At 43.0% G+C, this 18,113-nt stretch overlaps 1 protein-coding gene and 1 long non-coding RNA gene across 2 annotated transcripts in view; one reads left to right on the top strand and one right to left on the bottom strand.

Annotated features, from left to right (window-relative positions):
• ARID2 (AT-rich interaction domain 2) overlaps positions 1–1,477 on the bottom strand; it is a 101,226-nt gene extending 99,749 nt beyond the window's left edge. Inside the window, exons 1-2 of the mRNA XM_062017054.1 lie at positions 813–1,477; positions 559–652 (exon numbers count right to left, since the gene is read on the bottom strand). Of these exons, the coding sequence (XP_061873038.1) occupies positions 559–652; positions 813–904 (186 nt within the window). The 5' untranslated portion in view covers positions 905–1,477. The remainder of the gene's footprint in view (positions 1–558; positions 653–812) is intronic.
• A 1,806-nt stretch (positions 1,478–3,283) lies between these two features.
• On the top strand, positions 3,284–4,638 carry LOC133629642 (uncharacterized). The gene is made up of 2 exons (XR_009821100.1): positions 3,284–3,375; positions 4,261–4,638. It is a non-coding gene; the product is annotated as an uncharacterized LOC133629642 (long non-coding RNA).
• The last annotated feature ends 13,475 nt before the right edge of the window (positions 4,639–18,113 follow it).

An 18,113-nucleotide genomic window follows, 5' to 3' on the forward strand; every position in this document is an offset into this window, starting at 1 on the left:
TGGGTGCCCCTTTTGTTATTTTTCTCCGGGAAGGGCTCGGAGGGCAGCGCCCGGCCCCCCCCGGCTGCGAGGATCGTTTCCTAGCCCATGCTCCGTGCCGATTATCGATGTTAAACATGCCCGCTAATTTTGAGTTGCACTAAAACTGCGCTCAGACTCTCTCCTCTCTGTCTCTCCCTCTGTGAGAGAGAGGGAGACATACACAGAGCTGCCACTGCCAGCGAAAGAAACTGCCTCTCGCCAACCGGAGCCCTCTGCTCTCTCCTCGCTTCTCCCGGGGAAGGGGGGGGCAAGGGCCAGGGGCTCCGGCAGAGGCGGGGGAGGCAGGAGCGGGGTGTGCGCCGTACCCCCGGATCCCCCTTCATCGCTCCGCCGACAAGGCCAAGCCACCAACCTGCCTGTCTGCTCGCTTCCTTCTTCCACCCCCCACCTTCCCTAACCGGCTTTAAATAGGACGGTTCCCGGCCACCCCGGCTCCCCCCGCCGCCCCCGGGGGTCAGAGGAGACTTTTGGGAAGAGGTTAGTGGGAGGGAAGCCCAAATTAAAACTTCCACTCACCTTCCCAAATCCGCCTAAAGTGGTGACTCTGGTGTAGAGAGCGTGAAGATCCAGCTCCTTCCCACCCACCACGGGGATCTTCTTAAAAGGAGACCTGCCAAAGGAGATACACACAAAACACCACAACCTGTCAGCTCTGCCCCCTTTTCTCCCCTCGCTGGGGCTGCCGTGTCCTTCAGGGAAGGGGCTGGAAGTTGGATCTGGTCGGTTTAAAAGCCTCCCCCCCTCCCGTTCCATCTCCCCATTTTCCTCACCCTCTGCTGTGGTGAAACTGCCGCAGCTCGTCCAGGAAAGCGAGTCCCTTTCTCCGCTGGTCTGCGTGGTTTTTACCCGTCGAATTTGCCATTTTTGTATTAAAAAAGGTTCTTGTAAAAAAAAAATCCAATTAAAAAAAAAAAAAAAAAAAGCAAAACGGCCGACAACAACAACAATCCCCGGCTCCTCCTTGTCTTTAAGAGACCCAGGTGCCCGTGCTCGGCCGGGGTTCAGCCATGGAGAGGGGCTTGTTTAAAAAAAAGTTTAAAAGGAATAAGGGAGCCCAGAGAGTGTGGTAATTGCGAGTCCTGTCTCCACACAACACACAGGCAAAGAGGCAGGGAGGGAGAGGGGCACCTCTCAGTAATTCCTCCTCCCGCTGCTGCTGCCTCTCTCAGCACCACAAACCCAACCGATCCAGCCTGCACATGAGACTCAACATGGTGCTGCTGGATCACACAATGAATTGGGTTACTGTTGTGGTGGGGTGGGGGGGGGGAGCCGGAGTGAGGTATTGACAGTGTGTGTGTGTTACAGCCGCGGCTCCATGCGATCTCCCTCTCCCTCCCTCGCTCGCTCGCTCCCTCGCTCGCTCTCTCACACACACACACTGTACAGCTACGGCAGCGGCGGCGGCGGCGGTGGCGGCGGCAGCGGGATTCACTTCTCTTCTCTCTCAGACAAAAAGATCTGAGGCCGCCGTGCTTCTGCCTGGACGAGAGCGCAACACAGCGGACTCCGGAGGCCGGTCCCGGTACTGCAGAAGGCAGCTCTAAAGGCAAAAGCCAGCACAGCCCCAGCAAGCAGTTCCTGGCGGGGAACAATAGGCTCCTCTCGCCGCTAAGGGCTCATCTGCAATGTGCCGCAAACTTCACACAAAGCCGGGCGGAAAGAGGCGAGGGAGAAGGAGAAGAGGGGAGGAAAAAAAACGGCTACTACCGGTTGTTCCGGGGCTAGGGACCGGGGAAAGGGCCCTCTGTCGCCAGGCGCGCAGCGATCGGCCTGTCTCTGCTGGCTGACGGCGGGGGGGGCGAGCGGGGGGGGGGGCGGGGGGGAGGGCAGGAAAGGTGGATTTGGAAAGTGGGGCCGAATTTTTTAATTGGACTAAACCCAGCGCCCTGAGTTCAAGGGGAGAGAAAACAACCGAAGGGGGCACTGGTGCATTTGGACTTAGAGAAAGTTTGCGAGTCCCCCGGCCCGAGGTGTTTCCAAGGGCAGGAAGTCGCCCCGGATGGCACGGCGGGGGGGGGGGGGGGGGGGGGGGCGCGCGCTCAGCCAGGGGGGCAACAGCCGCCGCTCATTTCGAGGCGTGAAGTCTCTAAACTTCTCACGGGAGAGGGCCGAGCGCTTTCCCGAGTAGGGGCCTGCTCTCTGCCTCACTCTTTTTTTTTTTTTTTCTTGGAGATTCTTAACGGCCTGTAATCGAAGTGCTTTAGGACAGCTGTGCTCAAGCTAAGCCGCCTATATATTTCCGTATGTTGATGAATGAAACCTACAGCACCAGTTAATGAATGAGGAAGGTCTTGGCCCTCACTTTGGGCAGGCAGTAGCCAACAGTGGCACAGCAGGTGACTTTCCCCTCAGCCTGTGGTGTGTACAGTGTTTGTAAACAATTGTCTCCTGACGTGTTTCCCACACAGGGCGGCCCAGGAGAAGACCTGCACTAGCTGATGCTGCTTTGGGGTAACCAGGAGTGAGAGAGGGCTTCTGTGGTGCCTTCCATCAAACCTTTGCCCCTCAAGTAGAGCAGGTGGTGACCCAAGTGGCCATTTGTCCTTCTCTGGCAAGCAGGTGGAGCCACAGGTGAGGGCTTGCTCCAGTTGGAGAGACTATTGGAAGAACATTTGCCCCTCACAGCCAATACACTGAAATCCAAGGCCACATCGGGCTTTTAGTGTTTTAAGGAGAACTCCTCATTAAAGCCAGTAAGGAGCTGTGTTTTAAAAGCAATGGCACATTATGGCCCCAAGTGAGCACATGAAGACGAAAAACTATAATTCTTTTCTACACCATGTACTAACTTCAGAAAATAAACCTTTTTTTTTTTCCCCGCAAGATTTTTTTTTACTTGAGTGCTGTTTCAGCTTGAATGTAGCCACAGAGACATAGTAAGATGCTTGGAAAGATTTGCCCTGGGCTCATACTTAAGAGAGAAGGGAGGGGGAAACATCCTTCAGTTTCAAATTAATACTCTGTATTGAAAGTCACCCTCTGTGTAGATGGTGTGTGGATTTCAGTGTGAGAAATGCATAATGTCTTATTCACTGTAGCATTAAAAGCCCCCCCTCTCCCTAAAATTAGACCTGCAGCAGGTTTGGTTTGCAGCTCCCGTCTGTGACACTGAGTTTCTGCTATTTCAGCAACGGTATGTGTAAGACTCCTAAAGCCAGGATTAAAAAAAAACGAACGAGAGAGGTTTAAAACAAGCGATGAAAGGGCTAAATCGCCCTTTTAGAAACATGCAGCTAAACCTTCCTTCGCGGGAGGGCGGTGGTTTTCAATCGTGCCTTAAAATTCCTTAAAAGCAGGGGGTCTCCCCTCCGCGAGAGGCGGTTGGCAGAGGTGAGTCACTGTCCTCACCCGGGTGCTCCGTGGAAGGGGAGTGGGAGGCTAGAGGGGAGGATAAGCAAATTGCGTAGCAGGGCTAGGTGGGTTTCCATGCTAAGCACAGCAATTGCGCACGGTCCCTTACGTAACTGTCAGCTGGGGATTCCCTAGAGGGGGTCACTTTATTCAACCATTACACAGACCCCGGCCGCCGCTCCGGCGCGCCCGGGCTGCCGCCGCTACTGAGGCTGCGGCTACAGCCGCAGCTAGCGCGGCGGCTCCTCACAAAATGGCGGCGCCCATGGAAGCGGCAGCCCCATTTTGTGCCCGGCAGAGCCTGTCAACAAAACGCCGGCTTGGCCAAGGCTGAAGAACAGAAGGCGGCAGCTCGTTCGCGTTACAGAGAGTGGAGGGAGGAGAGCGAAGGATTTCACCGCCCTCCCGCCGCCGAGAGGAGACATTCTATCAAGTGTGCTCGTTGGGGGAGGGAGGAGAGGGAGGTGAAGGGGGACGGGAGCAGCGAGCGAGTCAGAGGCTGCCTTATCCCAGCGCGGAGCTGCCGGAGCCGCGGCGCGGGGGAGGGGAGGGCCAAGGCGAAGGCAGGCGGCCTTGGCGCTGCCCGCGCTAGCGCGCCGGTCTCCGGGGCTCAGCCTGCGGGGAGCCGGGCGCTGGGGAGGCACGGGGCAGGGAGGCGGACGGCGGCGCTTGGCCGGGCGGGCGGGCGCGGGAGCCCGGGGCGGCCCTGTCTTGGGGCCCTGCGCGCCGCGCTCGCTCCCTCGGGCGGACGGGACCGTTCCTGTCGGATTCCGGCGAGGCTGCAATGAGTGACAGGACGATCTAGCTCCTTACGTAGCTAACTAGGTCACTGTCAGCACTTAATTACTGTTTGTTTCATTTTAGTGCGTGAATAAACCGGCTATTAGGCTGATGCTTCAAGTAACACTATCCGGCACCAAGGTACAAAATGTCGGTATTGGACTCTGATCTTGTGATGCCAGTATGATAATAATTACTGTTTTACATTAACGATGTCTTGGTTCTTACAGCTCGGTTATTCAATTTATAGCTAGAATAGTTGAAGATCCCCTAGGATAAGGTTGTGAAGCTGATACTAGTATTACCCCATCGGTTTTGTTGTTTTTATATTAATGGGGGCTCCCCTCTTCTTGTCTGAGGTAGAGAAAGGGCTTATGGATTAAGACTTCCCCTCCCCCTGCTATTTTATCTCTCTTAATGTGCATGCGTTTTAATGGTATTAAATAAAGGTGATGACCTCTTTCTGGTGGAAGTGATAATTTTTAAATGTAGCAAAATGACGTTAATTTTTAAGAATTAGAAAGTATCTCTGGTTGCATATTAACGATAAGTGTAGGAGAAAAGGGGGAAAAATAATATTATTTAGGAAAAAAAATCCTTTTATTGATCTCTGTATAGTGCCTGTCAATGCAATTTGAATTTATTTAAATTGTAAAATAAAACCTGTGGTATTATAAACTGCTTATAAAGGTTATCATATACAATGAAATTTCGTTGTGTAAATGTTATGTGTGGAGTGAGCGTTCTTGCAGACGATAGTGCAGATCCACTAACTGAATTGTCTATTCAGTGGTGGTTGAGTGGCTTTGGGGGGGTGGGGTGGGTGGTGTTGATTGCTTTTTTTATTTGTTTGGTTGGCTTTTTTAAGTATAACTGTGGCAAATGAATCATCTGTCCTAATAGCTGTATCCTTTTTTTTTTTTTCTTGAGTCTTCAATATTAAATTTCGTGCTTATTACCTACCTGCCAAACTGCTGTTATCCAGAGAGCAGGCCACAATTGCTCTTGTCAGTGTGTTACTAACTCAGGATTTGCTTTCTGGTGGGTGAAATATTCTTGCTCATTTCCATTTTCATTTCTGCTTGTGCTACTCTTGAATTGTGGCAACATTACGTTTTGATTACAGTAACTAGTATCACTAGCTGTATGCTACTTACATTAAACAGCAAACTGTAAATCCTTAGAAACTGAAGTTAGTGATTTTGTTTGTGTGTATATGCCTGTGTGTATGTATGTGTTTTTAGAAAATGTAGCCTATTAGATGGACTAGAGAAGACAGTAAATTGACTCTTAAGATTGCAGATGTAGCATGTAGTACAGGTACGATCTGAAAATAAACACAAGAATTAGAGGATGAGCATCTGGTGGAGAAAAAAGGGTCAGAAAGCCAGTGGTAAATTTTAGTGATGTTTGTCTCGGCCATTTTTAATAAAAAAGTCAAAGTGATGGAGTTAACTGCATTTGTTAGGCTAAAGACTTCACTGTTTGCATAGCTTGCTGTGACAAATGCACCCCTTCTTACTGAATTATGATTTTAAATTCAATGTTTACTACATTTTAGCGTACTCACGTCTTTTAAAGATGTCACTGTTTTGTACAGACTGTAAGCATTTAGTCTTCAATGGTACAGTATTAGATCATAAACTAATGGTCTTATGCCTAAAATTAAATGCGAAACGGTACAGCCAAGGTAGGAAAACAGGTGTACAGTATCACAGGCTACTGCTGCACACTGGTACAGAGCTTAAGTTAAAGTTAGTGGATCTTAACTACACCAGCAGGTTTTATTTAGATAGTCTGAAAAAAAAAGGTTTCTACATTGAAAAGAACCAGCTTCTGAAGTTACTTACTTAAATAACTTGTGACACTTCCCTCCTAAGTCTCCTAACACGTCGTGCACCTTCCTCATTTCAACTTTATGGTATTACTATTCAGGAAATAGAAGGAAAAAAGAATATTTACCACAGTGTTTATGTAGCCCAAGTGAATTCATTAATCGTGTTTTAAAACGTTATCTGTAACTGTCTGAATTTTCTAATACTTGCTGTTCTTCACAAAGGTTCACCTCTTAGAATCAATGAATTTGATGATCATCTCAGCTTTAAATTAAAAACACTTCAAAGTTGAGGGGTTTTCTGTTGTGCAATGAAGTATGAAACATGAAGCAAGAAAACCCTAAATGCAACTGAAGGAGAAGTAAAAATAAATACATAAATGCGCTTGTGCTTGATTTCAAAACAGCAATGCTTTTGAAATCATCATTCTTTGTAGGTCCTGACTTATGTGTTCTGAACACTTGAGGTTGGCAGTACTTCAACAGTAAGTTTAGAAAGATTATCAAATTTGTATCCTTCTCTTCCAGGCAAAAAATATTTCCTTCATTTCTTAAGTTATCATACATGTAATACAGATTAGTGCCCTAATGGAAAATATTTTGAGGTTCTAACAAGCATTGGTCTGCAGCACAGAAGTCAAGAGTGTCCTGGCAGCAAACTGGTGCAAATTTTTTCAAAAAAAAGAAAAAACCTTCATATTTGCATTCAGTGAATTACCTATTTCAAGTATTATTTTGTGATTACCTCTGTGTTTGTGTGATCTAGTGGATGGCACACTTTCCCTGCCACTATAGCTGTACGTGTTCCCTGAAATAGCACTAGAGTGATTCATGTTTCTGGTTGGATGTGTGAAAGTTTGATTGAGATGCAAAACTGAGAGAGGAGTTCTGCATGTTAAAAAGGAACTACACACAGAAATACGGAAACAATCAGGTTAAATTTGGCTCAAACTTTTAAGGGGTTTTGTAGAGTAAGAATGATGGTTTTGCACACGGGTAGGGGAGGGATAGTTAACTTAAAGCAAAACCAAACCTAATAACTTCATGCTGTTTGTTAGAAGTCTTAACTGGAGAAATGCTACTAGTAGGAGAGTTGTCAGTACTGCAGATCTGCCAGGAATATTTGCTTGTCACGTAGCCCGGTCTCATCTTTATATTTTTACTAATTTAAATAGCAGTCAACGGTAGCTAAAAATATGTAGAAATTTCTCTAAGTGGTTGCCTTAGTTAACTTTTATATAGGCATGAGTTAAAAGGGAAGTAGTTTGTGCAACTGTGAATGTATGGACAGACAATACATGTGACAATATATGCATTTCAATACGTGCTGCAAAAACTCTTAGGAAAATCTAAGTACTGATTAAGTAACATTTAAAATAACCAGTCTATTGAAATTGCCAAAGCAAATCAATTACTTAAAAGCAGTGAAAACACATGAATACCCACGGATGCACTTCTGAAGGAGAAAATTTGTTGCTGTTTAATTACAATTCTCAGTGTATTGGCTGCTGATCTGCTTAACATGGATTTGGTCTTACAGACTGCTGGTAGATGAGCAGCATTGCACTGGATGTTGTTGTGTTGCCAAGATAAAAGGAAGCAAACTGAAAGGGGGAAAAAAAAAAAAAGTCTGAAACAGTACATTGGCCAAATGCTGATGAGATACCTAACTTGAAAATCACACTTAAAACATTGGATTTAAACTGTTTAACTACAGCAGTGTGCAAGATAACTGAAAAAAGCTAGTGAGAAACGATTTTTGAGGCTGTTTTCCTATAAAGGGCTATCAAATTTAGTCAAGTATCGGTTCCTGTTGCATGATGGCATTTGAAGCTTTTAGGGAAATCCATGACTGTGTTAATCTCCAGATACTATAAAAATGTTAGGACAAGCAGCTACTCTTTCTGAGTTTTAAATCTTAACATAAGATCCATCTTCCTCAATCTTGTTGCATAGGAGTTTGCTTAGGAAAAAGTATAAGTAATGATATGCTCTTGTATCTTTCATCAATTCTTGATCTTGGGACTTCCAGAACTAGCAGGATCTCTGTTTTATAAGTGACTGATGCACAGTACTGGGGCAGCATCTGCTTCTGAGCTGAACCTAATACTGTTTAGAGAAGAATGAGCGTAGTCCCCAAACCCCTTACCAAGAGGCAAAAGTACAGTCTGTGGATATTTGGGGTAGCAGTGTTAAAGCACGTTACGCAAACTAAACCTGCTTAGCCTTGTCCTTATCAAGCTTGTGTGCGGAGTGGGGAAACTGCAGGCCTGGGAAAGGTCTCTTCTGTCTGTGAGACTCCCGTGTGTGCGTTGGAGAACAGTTTTGAAGCTGGAAGAATTCTTGCTGTCTGCTGAATAAGGCAAAAAGGGAGATGAAAGAAAATGCGGGCTCAGCAAGGGAGAGAGGCAAACCTGATAATTTTGGATGGGGCAACCCCTTTTCTCAGAGGCTTTCAGCAGTGTCACACACCACTTTTGCTTCAGGTATGTGTCTCCTTAGATGCAGTTACTGTACAGTTTGCTTCTATCTTTGGCCGATCCAGGAAAATTTATTACTGCAGCAATTCACGCTTGGTTTGTAATCTTAAGGCTTTCTTCATCATCTTAAGTATTTGACTTCAATTTCTGGAACGCAGACTTCCAGTGACTGAAGTCATGTGCTGCACTGGGGACTACTTGTAGTGAGTTTCCCATCATAAACAGCAGTGCCATGAAACTTCTTCTTCCTGTCTCGTTTTATCCTTCATGAAGTTACTCTAGTGTTAGTTTGTCAAATCAAAATAGATTATTTTTTTTCAATGCTACAAGTTCAGCTAGATATATGAGATGACAAAAGTGAAGTGAACCTGTCTGTGAATGAAACTCTTAGAATATTGTATTGGCACTTAAAAAACTGGGAGTGTGTGTCCTTAATCCAGGTGTTTGTGTTACGTTTGCAGTAACATACAGAAATTACAGTATGTATTTGACAGTGCAAGTTTCCCCATGTTGTTTAAATGTTGTGCTAAGGAATCCTCTCCTTTTGCCAAAATATTCTAATTAAGCTTTCAAAGATGTTTTTTAATGATCTTTTTCTAAAAGTTGGGTAACTAACTGCAGCCAAGTTCATATCAGGGCCAATGTACTTATTTATAGAAGAAAATATATAGACACTTGATTTTTTTTTGTGTTGTGTATGTCTGCAACTGAACATTAAAATTATGTGTAATTACACACAAACATTAACATATAAACATATAAAAATTAAGGTTGAAAAATTCAGTGCTCATTACTTAAGTTTTCCATCTGTATGATGTCGTGCATGTGTATTATGATAGTCCTTAATTATATGACCACTTTTTTAATGCACGATCTTTCAGTTTGAGATGGATACTGCTCACTGAATTAAAAAAAAGAGAGGTTATGCTCTGTAGTTGCATGGTGCTTAAATGTTTATCTGAATACAGATATTCACTCGGGTTTTTTTGGGCATTTTCTTACAGGCTTTCCTACAGTAGTCGTTAGGAGAATATCTGGATGCTCATACTAATGAGTTCCTGAGATTCTGAGGTAGTAGCATTATCATCACTATAATGCTGAGAAAGTTACGGCACAGAGGGATTCCATACAAGAATGGCTGCTAATTTGAGGTGTTCTTCGTTTAATGAAAGCACAGTTTCGGTGGATATAATTTACAGGTTATTTGAGGGCAGAATTCATCAATAGGAGTGCTAGCCATAACTTCAGAACCATGTTGAATTCAGCCAAAGGCTCTTTCATGAGTTTGTATGTGCATGCTATGGTGCTATCTGCATTATTAGGGCTTTCTTAGTGTAAGATTATTGTGATGTGGTGTCCTTTAAAATATTTACAGTACTCAGAAGCTTCAGTCCGGAGGGCTGTGTGTGTGTGGTAGATCCTGCTTGGTATTGCTGCATTTAGTTTCCAGAGGCTCGAATTTGGAACCTGGAAAATGAGAAACACTTCATTAGATGCCACCATGTAAGAAACTGGGTGGTCTATGTAAATCGCTGATAAAGACAGAAATAGTAACGGGGTATACCCAACAGGATGCATTATCTGCAGTCTCCCATCACCCATCCCTTCCCGAGGCCCGCTGCTGTCTTGTCGCACTGGTCTGGGTGCCAGAAGAGGGAGCACAGAGCACAGTGGAGCTCCAGCCTTAACTGCAGTCCCCACTGCTGTCTCAGGTAGGAGGAACTCTTCCAGGACCAACCTGCAGCATTGCTGATGCCACAGAATTTTCCAAAAACCCAGCTTTTAGCACTCAGTATTATTTTTGGAAATTATTTTTTGCTGTGCATGTGCATCTCGAGATTCAGAAGCTTAGTGCTTTATCATGATGTTCGATAGGGAGACTGCCCCAAAGGCATGTCCCTGATTCACAGGCTACTCGCTCACTAAATTTCAAATTCTCCCTTCAAAGTAAAGGCCTTTTCAAGTACATTAAGAGGTCTTTTTCTGTACTTCAATAAAAATGGGAGGATTTTCACCTTCAGTTTCATACTTAAGTTCTCGTTGAAAATTTGTTTTGCAAACATCAATTTGAGGGCAGACGCCTGGCCTGGAAAAAGTTAATCCAGAGTAGTTTTAAGTTTAGAAGAAAACAGCATGTCTATAAGAAGAAACAACTGTTTCGTCTTATAAGATGTCTTAGAACCTAAGGTCCTATCGAAATTCAATCCTGAAAACATGTCCTAGTAGTTATTTGGCTCAATTCACATTTATAGTCACTGTATGCAATGCGATTGCAAAATACATGTCCTAGTAGTTATTTGGCTCAATTCACATTTATAGTCACTGTATGCAATGCGATTGCAAAATACCTGTATGCTGAGCTCAAATACAGGAAGTCAGCTATCCTGTAATGTGCTCAGCCCATTCCTGTATAATGCTAATGACTCAGAAGAACACTGCCCAGTACAGAGTCAGCATACAACAGGAAGGTTGCAAATCCTGTACTTGTAATCCAAGTAGTAACAAAATACTCCTCACAGTAGTGATTTTGGTACTGGCTTCCTCAGATGGGCAGCTGAAGCAGTTTTGTTGTAGTAGGTACATTAACTGAAGCTTCAATAGTACCTGGAGTATATCCCTTTGCTAGGCAGAGCTGTCAGTGCTGCATTCAGTCCTCACTGTTGTTGCCAGAATCGCAGTCCAAGACTGGAAGGTTTTGCCAGCTAGCTGGATGTCCTAGGGGAATTCCCAAAGGGCTACTGCTAATCTCTGTTCAAGGGGTTCTGGTAGCTTACTAGGCTTAGCCTAGTAAGTGTTGCCTTGCTAGTTATTGATTGTATTTTATTTGTTTAATTTTTAAGAAAAGACTTTAAGAAAAGACTAATTTTTAAGAAAAGAGTGAGCAGAGTCCTAAGAGCTTTTTTTTTTGTCCTCATTGTGGTACTGCTGGCTTCAGTTAGATGTGAGAATGATAGAAGAGCTTTAAACAGCTGTTTGTTTTTACCCAGTCTCCATCCCACCCTCACAAAATGTTTGGGACATGGCTTGTAACAAGCAATAGAATTAGGACGCAGAGCACTACTCTGTGGTCACACACCTCTTACATAAGGGAGGGGAAACCACAAAAAACCCTCCAAAACAAAACAAAAAAGACTATGCTTGGGGGAGAGGGAAGACTTTCCAGTTCCTTTTATATGATCTTCATAAGCACAGTTAACTGTGGAATTGAGGGGTTTATGGCTTGAAGTTAATACCGTTCTATTAAAATCTTCATTAAATACTCCACTGGGTATTTGGATGTTATACTGAACATTTGTTACGGTGAAGGGTCACCAAAAGTCTCTGTTTTGGTGCACTTCTGGTCCCAGGGATGATGCAGAAAGAAAAAATTGGGTTTTGTTTGTTCTTGCTGGTTTCAATAGCAAGTTGCATTTTCTAAGTACAGAAGTCAGTGAAGCTGACTTTTTCTGTATGCCTGCAAGGTGGTTCATTGCCAGCTGGAGAGAAACAGGCAGTTTTCAAACAAGTCATTGAAGCAGCTTCAGTATTATTCAATATCTTTTCACAGAAAGGGAGGGCATGTGATGTTTGCAAATTTTTGAAGGAAAAATTGGCAGGATTTTAGATGGCCTTTTAGGTTGTCCAACAGATCATCTCCTGTCTTGGTAGATGACAAAACTCCCTGAGAAACCATACACTGTGCAGTCACCAGTCTTCTAAAAAGCTGCCGTGCACACTTCAAGACCACAGCTCTCCTGATGGAAGTCGGGTTTCCCCTCTGCCCCAGCAGAGTACTGCTCACTGGGAGCTAGGAACAAATTTGCAAAAGCAAAGCTGCCCATCACTGAATGTATTTTGGGTTTATTTGTTATTGCCTTGGTAAAGCTTGCTGGCCTGAAACAGGGAGTGGCAATAAATGTTAAACCTGACAGCTTTGTAAATGCAAATGAAGTTATGGGAAGCTCAGCATTTGGAAGGAAAGTACTAAGTGGTCAGGTACAGGAGTATGAGTGTGGCAGGAGGAGACCACCACGGCATGGCTATTGATAGCAGCACATTGTGAGCCTAAACTATCACATTTATCACTGTACCAGTGTCACTGTACTAATATTCCTGCTTGTGCCCGCCATGCATCAGTCAGAGAACGGGAGCTCTTCAAGTTACAGTCTTCCAGGACCTGAACTCAAAATACCTATAAAGGGGGGTGTGGCTACATGTAAGTCTGTTGGAACTGGAGTCCAGCAGTTGAGCGGCATTCCCTGGAAAATGTTGGATCATCTCTCACAACCAGAGACCTAGTAATCTGTATAATGTCTTATGGATGATAAAAGCAGTTAAGATTTAAGTACTGATAAATAGTTCTCTTTATCATGCTTCACTTGTGTCAAAAATAATTGGACAAAGCTGTTGCCAATTCACTACTCAAAGACAGTAAGTAAAGATACTGGCAAAGAAACTCACCAGTTGAGTTCGTATTCTGCAGCAATGTTGCCAATTAATTTTTAGTAAGGATTTGCTATTTTAAAGTAGTTCATATGCACCTTGGTCTCCAAAAATGACTTCTCAGCATTTTTGTAGAGGTGGGAGAAAGTAGTACATTGTTTATATGAAAATACAATCTTTTGTCTGAATCTAAGAAGTTACATTTTGGGTGTATAGTGTTTGTTTCCAGAATTTAGCCATCCTAAGCACTCTTGCTCACACTCCATGGTGCACCATTTAGACAGGAAATAAGGGTATATGGAGAGGAGATGGGAGAATTGCAAACAGCTTGTGTTTTTCCTCTGCTCATCAGTCACTTCTTAAAGTGCACTGCAATTTCAGTACAACTTAGCAGTGATTTGCATGTTGTAATATTGTTTTAAAAACATTTTATACTTTGCAGTGGTTATTTAACTTACAGACATGAACAGTAAAGTTTTGTTGTTTGAACTTCTGCCTGCCTAATTGTAATGAAAGGAGAAGTACGAGCTATGCAAACAGATTTTACTGAAGTATAAAAACAGAGCCAGCAATTTACACAATCTACAGAAATGACATGTCATTACCACAAACTAGCTACTACAGGAAGTAGCTCTTGAATTGTGTGCCAGATCATGTATTAATTTAAGACGCTGCTTATGCCAATACATGAAATTAATTGGGGCCAAAATATTCTGTACACTTTAAAAGCCCCTTAAACCTTTGGAGAAGAAAACTCTACAAGATAACTCCTAGCTCTTCTGTTAGACAAGTTTTGATTTAAAAGCTCAAATCTCCTTGTAATATGGACTACAATGTAACTTAGGAGTAAGTTGCTTCATGAGATCATTGGCACGTGCATGCGCAGAATCTGTAACTCCTCTAGGCCAGTGTGGTTCTTGTGGTGCCGTTTTGTTCCAGGAACAACTGAGATTTTGTGCAAATCTCTGATGCTGAAAAACCTGCAGGTAAATAATTTGCATAATGATATCACTAGCCTAATACAGTAGTTGGCTTGCCAAGCTAGTTGCTCATGAAATGTTAGCTAGTTTCTGAATGGCAGTAATAGCTTCATTCTGCAGCTGAGTGGCTTGTTACAGTTATGTGCTAAATACTCAAACTGATGGCAAGTTCTGGAATCAGCTGCTGGTGGTTAGGTAAGAGCAATTTGTTCCACAGGTAGTTTAGTATATCTTAAACTAGTGCTGCTTCCAAACAGAAGCGTATAATCTACCTTCATCCTCTTCCTTTCTCTTGGCATTAGCATTCATGCAGCCTAGATTAAGATTAATTCAGATGAAAATTTACAGGATGAAAAAGTTACCTCTTAAAGGGACTTGTTGCCCAAGAAATTGATGTTGTGAAGGACAGCGTCAGTGCAAGAGAAAGTGGAAGCAAGCTTCAGGGAAAGGCAGGGCACTTTCTCCCTCTGTTCCACCTTCAAAAGCTTCAGCATTCAGATACTAACAGCAGGACAGAGTCGAGGAAACCTGAAGTCAGGGCAGTTAGGTGCTGCTGTCAGTTCTTTTCTGCTCTTTGAAAGGATGGTGATGTGATGGGTCTTTTGACAAATGCTTCCTCTAGTTCGTTTAGCCCAGTTGCCATGGGCATTTTGAAAGGAGTGCACCTGGCTAAATGGTTAACTGTGCTCTTTATTTCTTTTTCAGGGCAGGTGGGGTGCAACTGTCATCTTGTGGTATTTAAAAGGAAACAGAAATAGAAAACTAACTTTCATTTTACATGCAGCATGTCCGTGTGGGATGGACATAGATGATACAGAAATTAGTTAGAAAAAACATATTAGCTAATAACAACCAATATATTTTTCTTCTGTTGCCTATGTGCCTCAAAACATTGCACTACATCCAAAGACCTAAACTTTGGAGTTGGCAGGCCTTGCAAACTGGATGGAGACAACTTGATCCTAAATACCCATGAAGAGCCATTTTTGCTGGATATTTTCAAGACTGAGGTTTGGAAATACGCTATTCTCCATCAGTCATGAAGAATCTAAGAGAGAATCTTTTGCACCATGGCACATCTATATTTAGATTTTCTATATGTATTTTGCTTTTTCTTCTTCATTTTTCTGTGAATAAATTTTAAGATAAATGCTTATATGAAGTCAAGTCTACCTTTAAAAATAGTGCAAATATAGCATATTGTTGGAATGGCTATGCTTCCTGCAGGTCTTCACATAGATGAGACAGATTACACATACCACTGAGTTGATTTTGGTAAGATTTGGGTTTTGGTCAACTCTAAAACTAAGTGCTGAAGCACTGCCTTCTCTTCCATTGAATCTCCAAATAGCTGCCTTCCTCTAGACCCATTCTGGTAAATGTCACCCATTTTAGCCTTCTTTCCAGCTTCCACTTTCTCTACGTCCTCTCTGCAACACTTTGGCATTGGAGCTACATCACATGGATCTGGAGATTCGTGACTTCCCCATAGGTATGGAGGGAAGAAAGAAATTGCAGTTATTACCAAATTAGATTTTTATGTTATAAACAGTAAAGGAACCGAAAAAATAATACAAACTTTGTCTAATTTTCAATTAGAAACTCTTCCCTTTCTCATGTGAATTGCATCAAACCTATGCTATACTTTAGAAAAACAAGAGGAGAGGTATCTCTTTCTAACAGTTCACAGTGGAAGTCTTACCACTCCAGTGATGGAAAAGGGTTGGGCTGGAGACCAGAATCATGCAGCAGCAGCAGCAGCATCCTGACCACCTCCTCTACCTTGAACAACTAAGGGCTTGGCTTCTGCAGAATGCCCCAACAGTTCATCATGTGTTACAGGCTCAGTACAGGTATGACCCTTGAATTGCTTGAAAGCCTTGAGAGGCTCCAGAAGGACAAGTGAAATGCCACTGCATATGGAGTAAGAAGAAATGTTATGGAGTTTAGACCTTGGGACGGGCTCAGAGCAGTCAGGTTCTTCAGGGTAATTTTTTTTTTTTTCCCTCCCTCACAGTAATACATTATAGAAATAATCTATATTTATTGTGTGAGCTAGAGCAGAGGATGTGTTTGGAATGGAAATGAAGAAGCAAGGTAACTTCTTTATCCTGCTTTTTTAAAGGTAAAAGATTCCGATTTTAGGAAGACCATACTTTTCTAGCCCAGCTGTTGTACGTATCACACAGCTGAGAAACACTATATAAAGCAGTTGATGTTATTGTAGAATTTCAGTTAGCTGCAGTTTCCTTTTAAACCAGGTCCCAGTCCAGCATTTCATGTAAAATCGAAGCCAATCAGAATTGCTGTGACTTGCCTGGGAGGGCAGCATCGTGTTTTTCTCTTACATGTAGCCATTGATGCCTCACAGTTGACATTCATTGAAGTATTTATATTCACTTAAAATTTTGTGAATCCTTTTCATTTAGTTCTCCTTTCTCCAAATAGCTTCTTGAAGTTTTATCTGTTTATAATGCTAGGAAAAAATTAGAAACAGATGATTATTAAATATAGAGACATCGTCATATTAAACACGATTCTTTAATTGACACTAAACTCAGTTTTCACACATCATGTATTTTCCTATTTCAGATGATCTTACCTAAAAACGTATCTTAGCTTTATATTTGTGAAATCCTCTATAACGTGATGGGATTATTCATATAGAAAGTTGTGCATGCAGGTGATTGGAAGAGCTTGGTTTAAGAATGCAAGCCTGGCAGAGACTATTTGGTATCTGCAGAACCTACAATTCCCAGTGAAGTGTGACATACTCATTGGGGAATCTAAAGGCTACTACAGTAAAAAAAGAAAAGTGGGCTATTTTTTATTTACAGCTAAGGTTACCCATAAAATTAAGTTTGAAGAAAATCAGGAAATTATAGACTTAAACTTGCTAACATGGTTCAAGAGAAAAATCATAATTTTTAAGTGTCCCGTGTCATGAACCCAGCTGTGTTTTTCAGTAGCAGAGGGCCATATACAGCTTCTGTATTCGAGCTTCTTGCTACGAAGCCCAGATTTCGTGTCATGTAACATTCATGGTAAGATATTTGTTGATGAAAAGAACAAAGCAAACATTCTGCACTTGAAAAGCTTCTAAAGGAATGTGATTTCTAGTCTAAAGGAAAAGGAAGATCTGAGCCCTGGTGAAGAAATTGTCATCATGGTTGCATGGTATCCAGCTTATAGGTAAAGAATTTGAAACATACTATCCTGCCTCAAATATGCCTGAGGCTTGGTTGTGAAGCTTGAAAAAGCTGTCTAGTAGTCCATCAGCCCCAGAGTCTGCAATTTTAAGTTAGGTATCTAACCTGCCTTGTGCAGAGGCACAGGATAATTACCTTGGAACAGGAGCTACAAAACTCGGGAGTTGGGCTGCTCAGGGTAATGAAAAAAGCTTGTGCAATAGAGGGCCTTGGAGCTTTTTCAAGCAGAGGTACTGCTGTCTGCAGGTGCCTATTTTACTTGGGATTTATAGTCCACAATGCTATCCTGATTGGTGTTTATGTCCTTTCATTTGAAATACGATGAGGATCTTCTTCAGCAGGAAGGGTTGTCATCTTCTTGCTTCAAATACATGAGCTGGGAGGTTAGAACCATCACTGAAGAAGAGCCAGGTTCTGTTTTAAATGATAGGCCACATCTGTATTCACCTGGCAGAATGTATACAGGCCAAATTACTCAAGCTCAGCTTTTTCCCCTTTTGTTAGGATATGAGGCAGTGAGTGCCCCACACAAGTTTCTCTCAGGGGCAGTGCTGGATGGAGTGGCTCGCTACAGTGAATTTCAGACAGGTAATGAGTTGTTTTCTGTTTGTTAGACACCCTGTGCCTCTACAAGTCTTCTCCAAAGACTACTTTTCACTCAGCGTGACTTATAAAGGCTGGACCCTGTCATCTCCTGTGCAAACCAGGAGCCTTAACTGCCTTAAAAAGTGAAGTATATCTGGGAAAATTTCAATCCATCATTATTTTAGAACAAGAAGAGATTGGGTGCTTGAACAGCAGAATTACACAGACTCGGAAGGTTATGAAGACATCATTAAATTTATATGTCTGTGGCCACATTAAATAGGCAGGAGCTGTGAACTGGCAAAAACCTGTGTTACTGAATCAATATGAGGCCATTTCCTACCAAGTTCTGTCTGAATAAAGCAGCTCTAACCCTCGCTATATCGAGACTTCTTGGGCACATGAGATTAGCAAGGAAGCTCATTGG

Source organism: Colius striatus, chromosome 1 (assembly GCF_028858725.1).
Source record: "Colius striatus isolate bColStr4 chromosome 1, bColStr4.1.hap1, whole genome shotgun sequence".
In the NCBI taxonomy this organism is placed as follows: domain Eukaryota; kingdom Metazoa; phylum Chordata; class Aves; order Coliiformes; family Coliidae; genus Colius; species Colius striatus.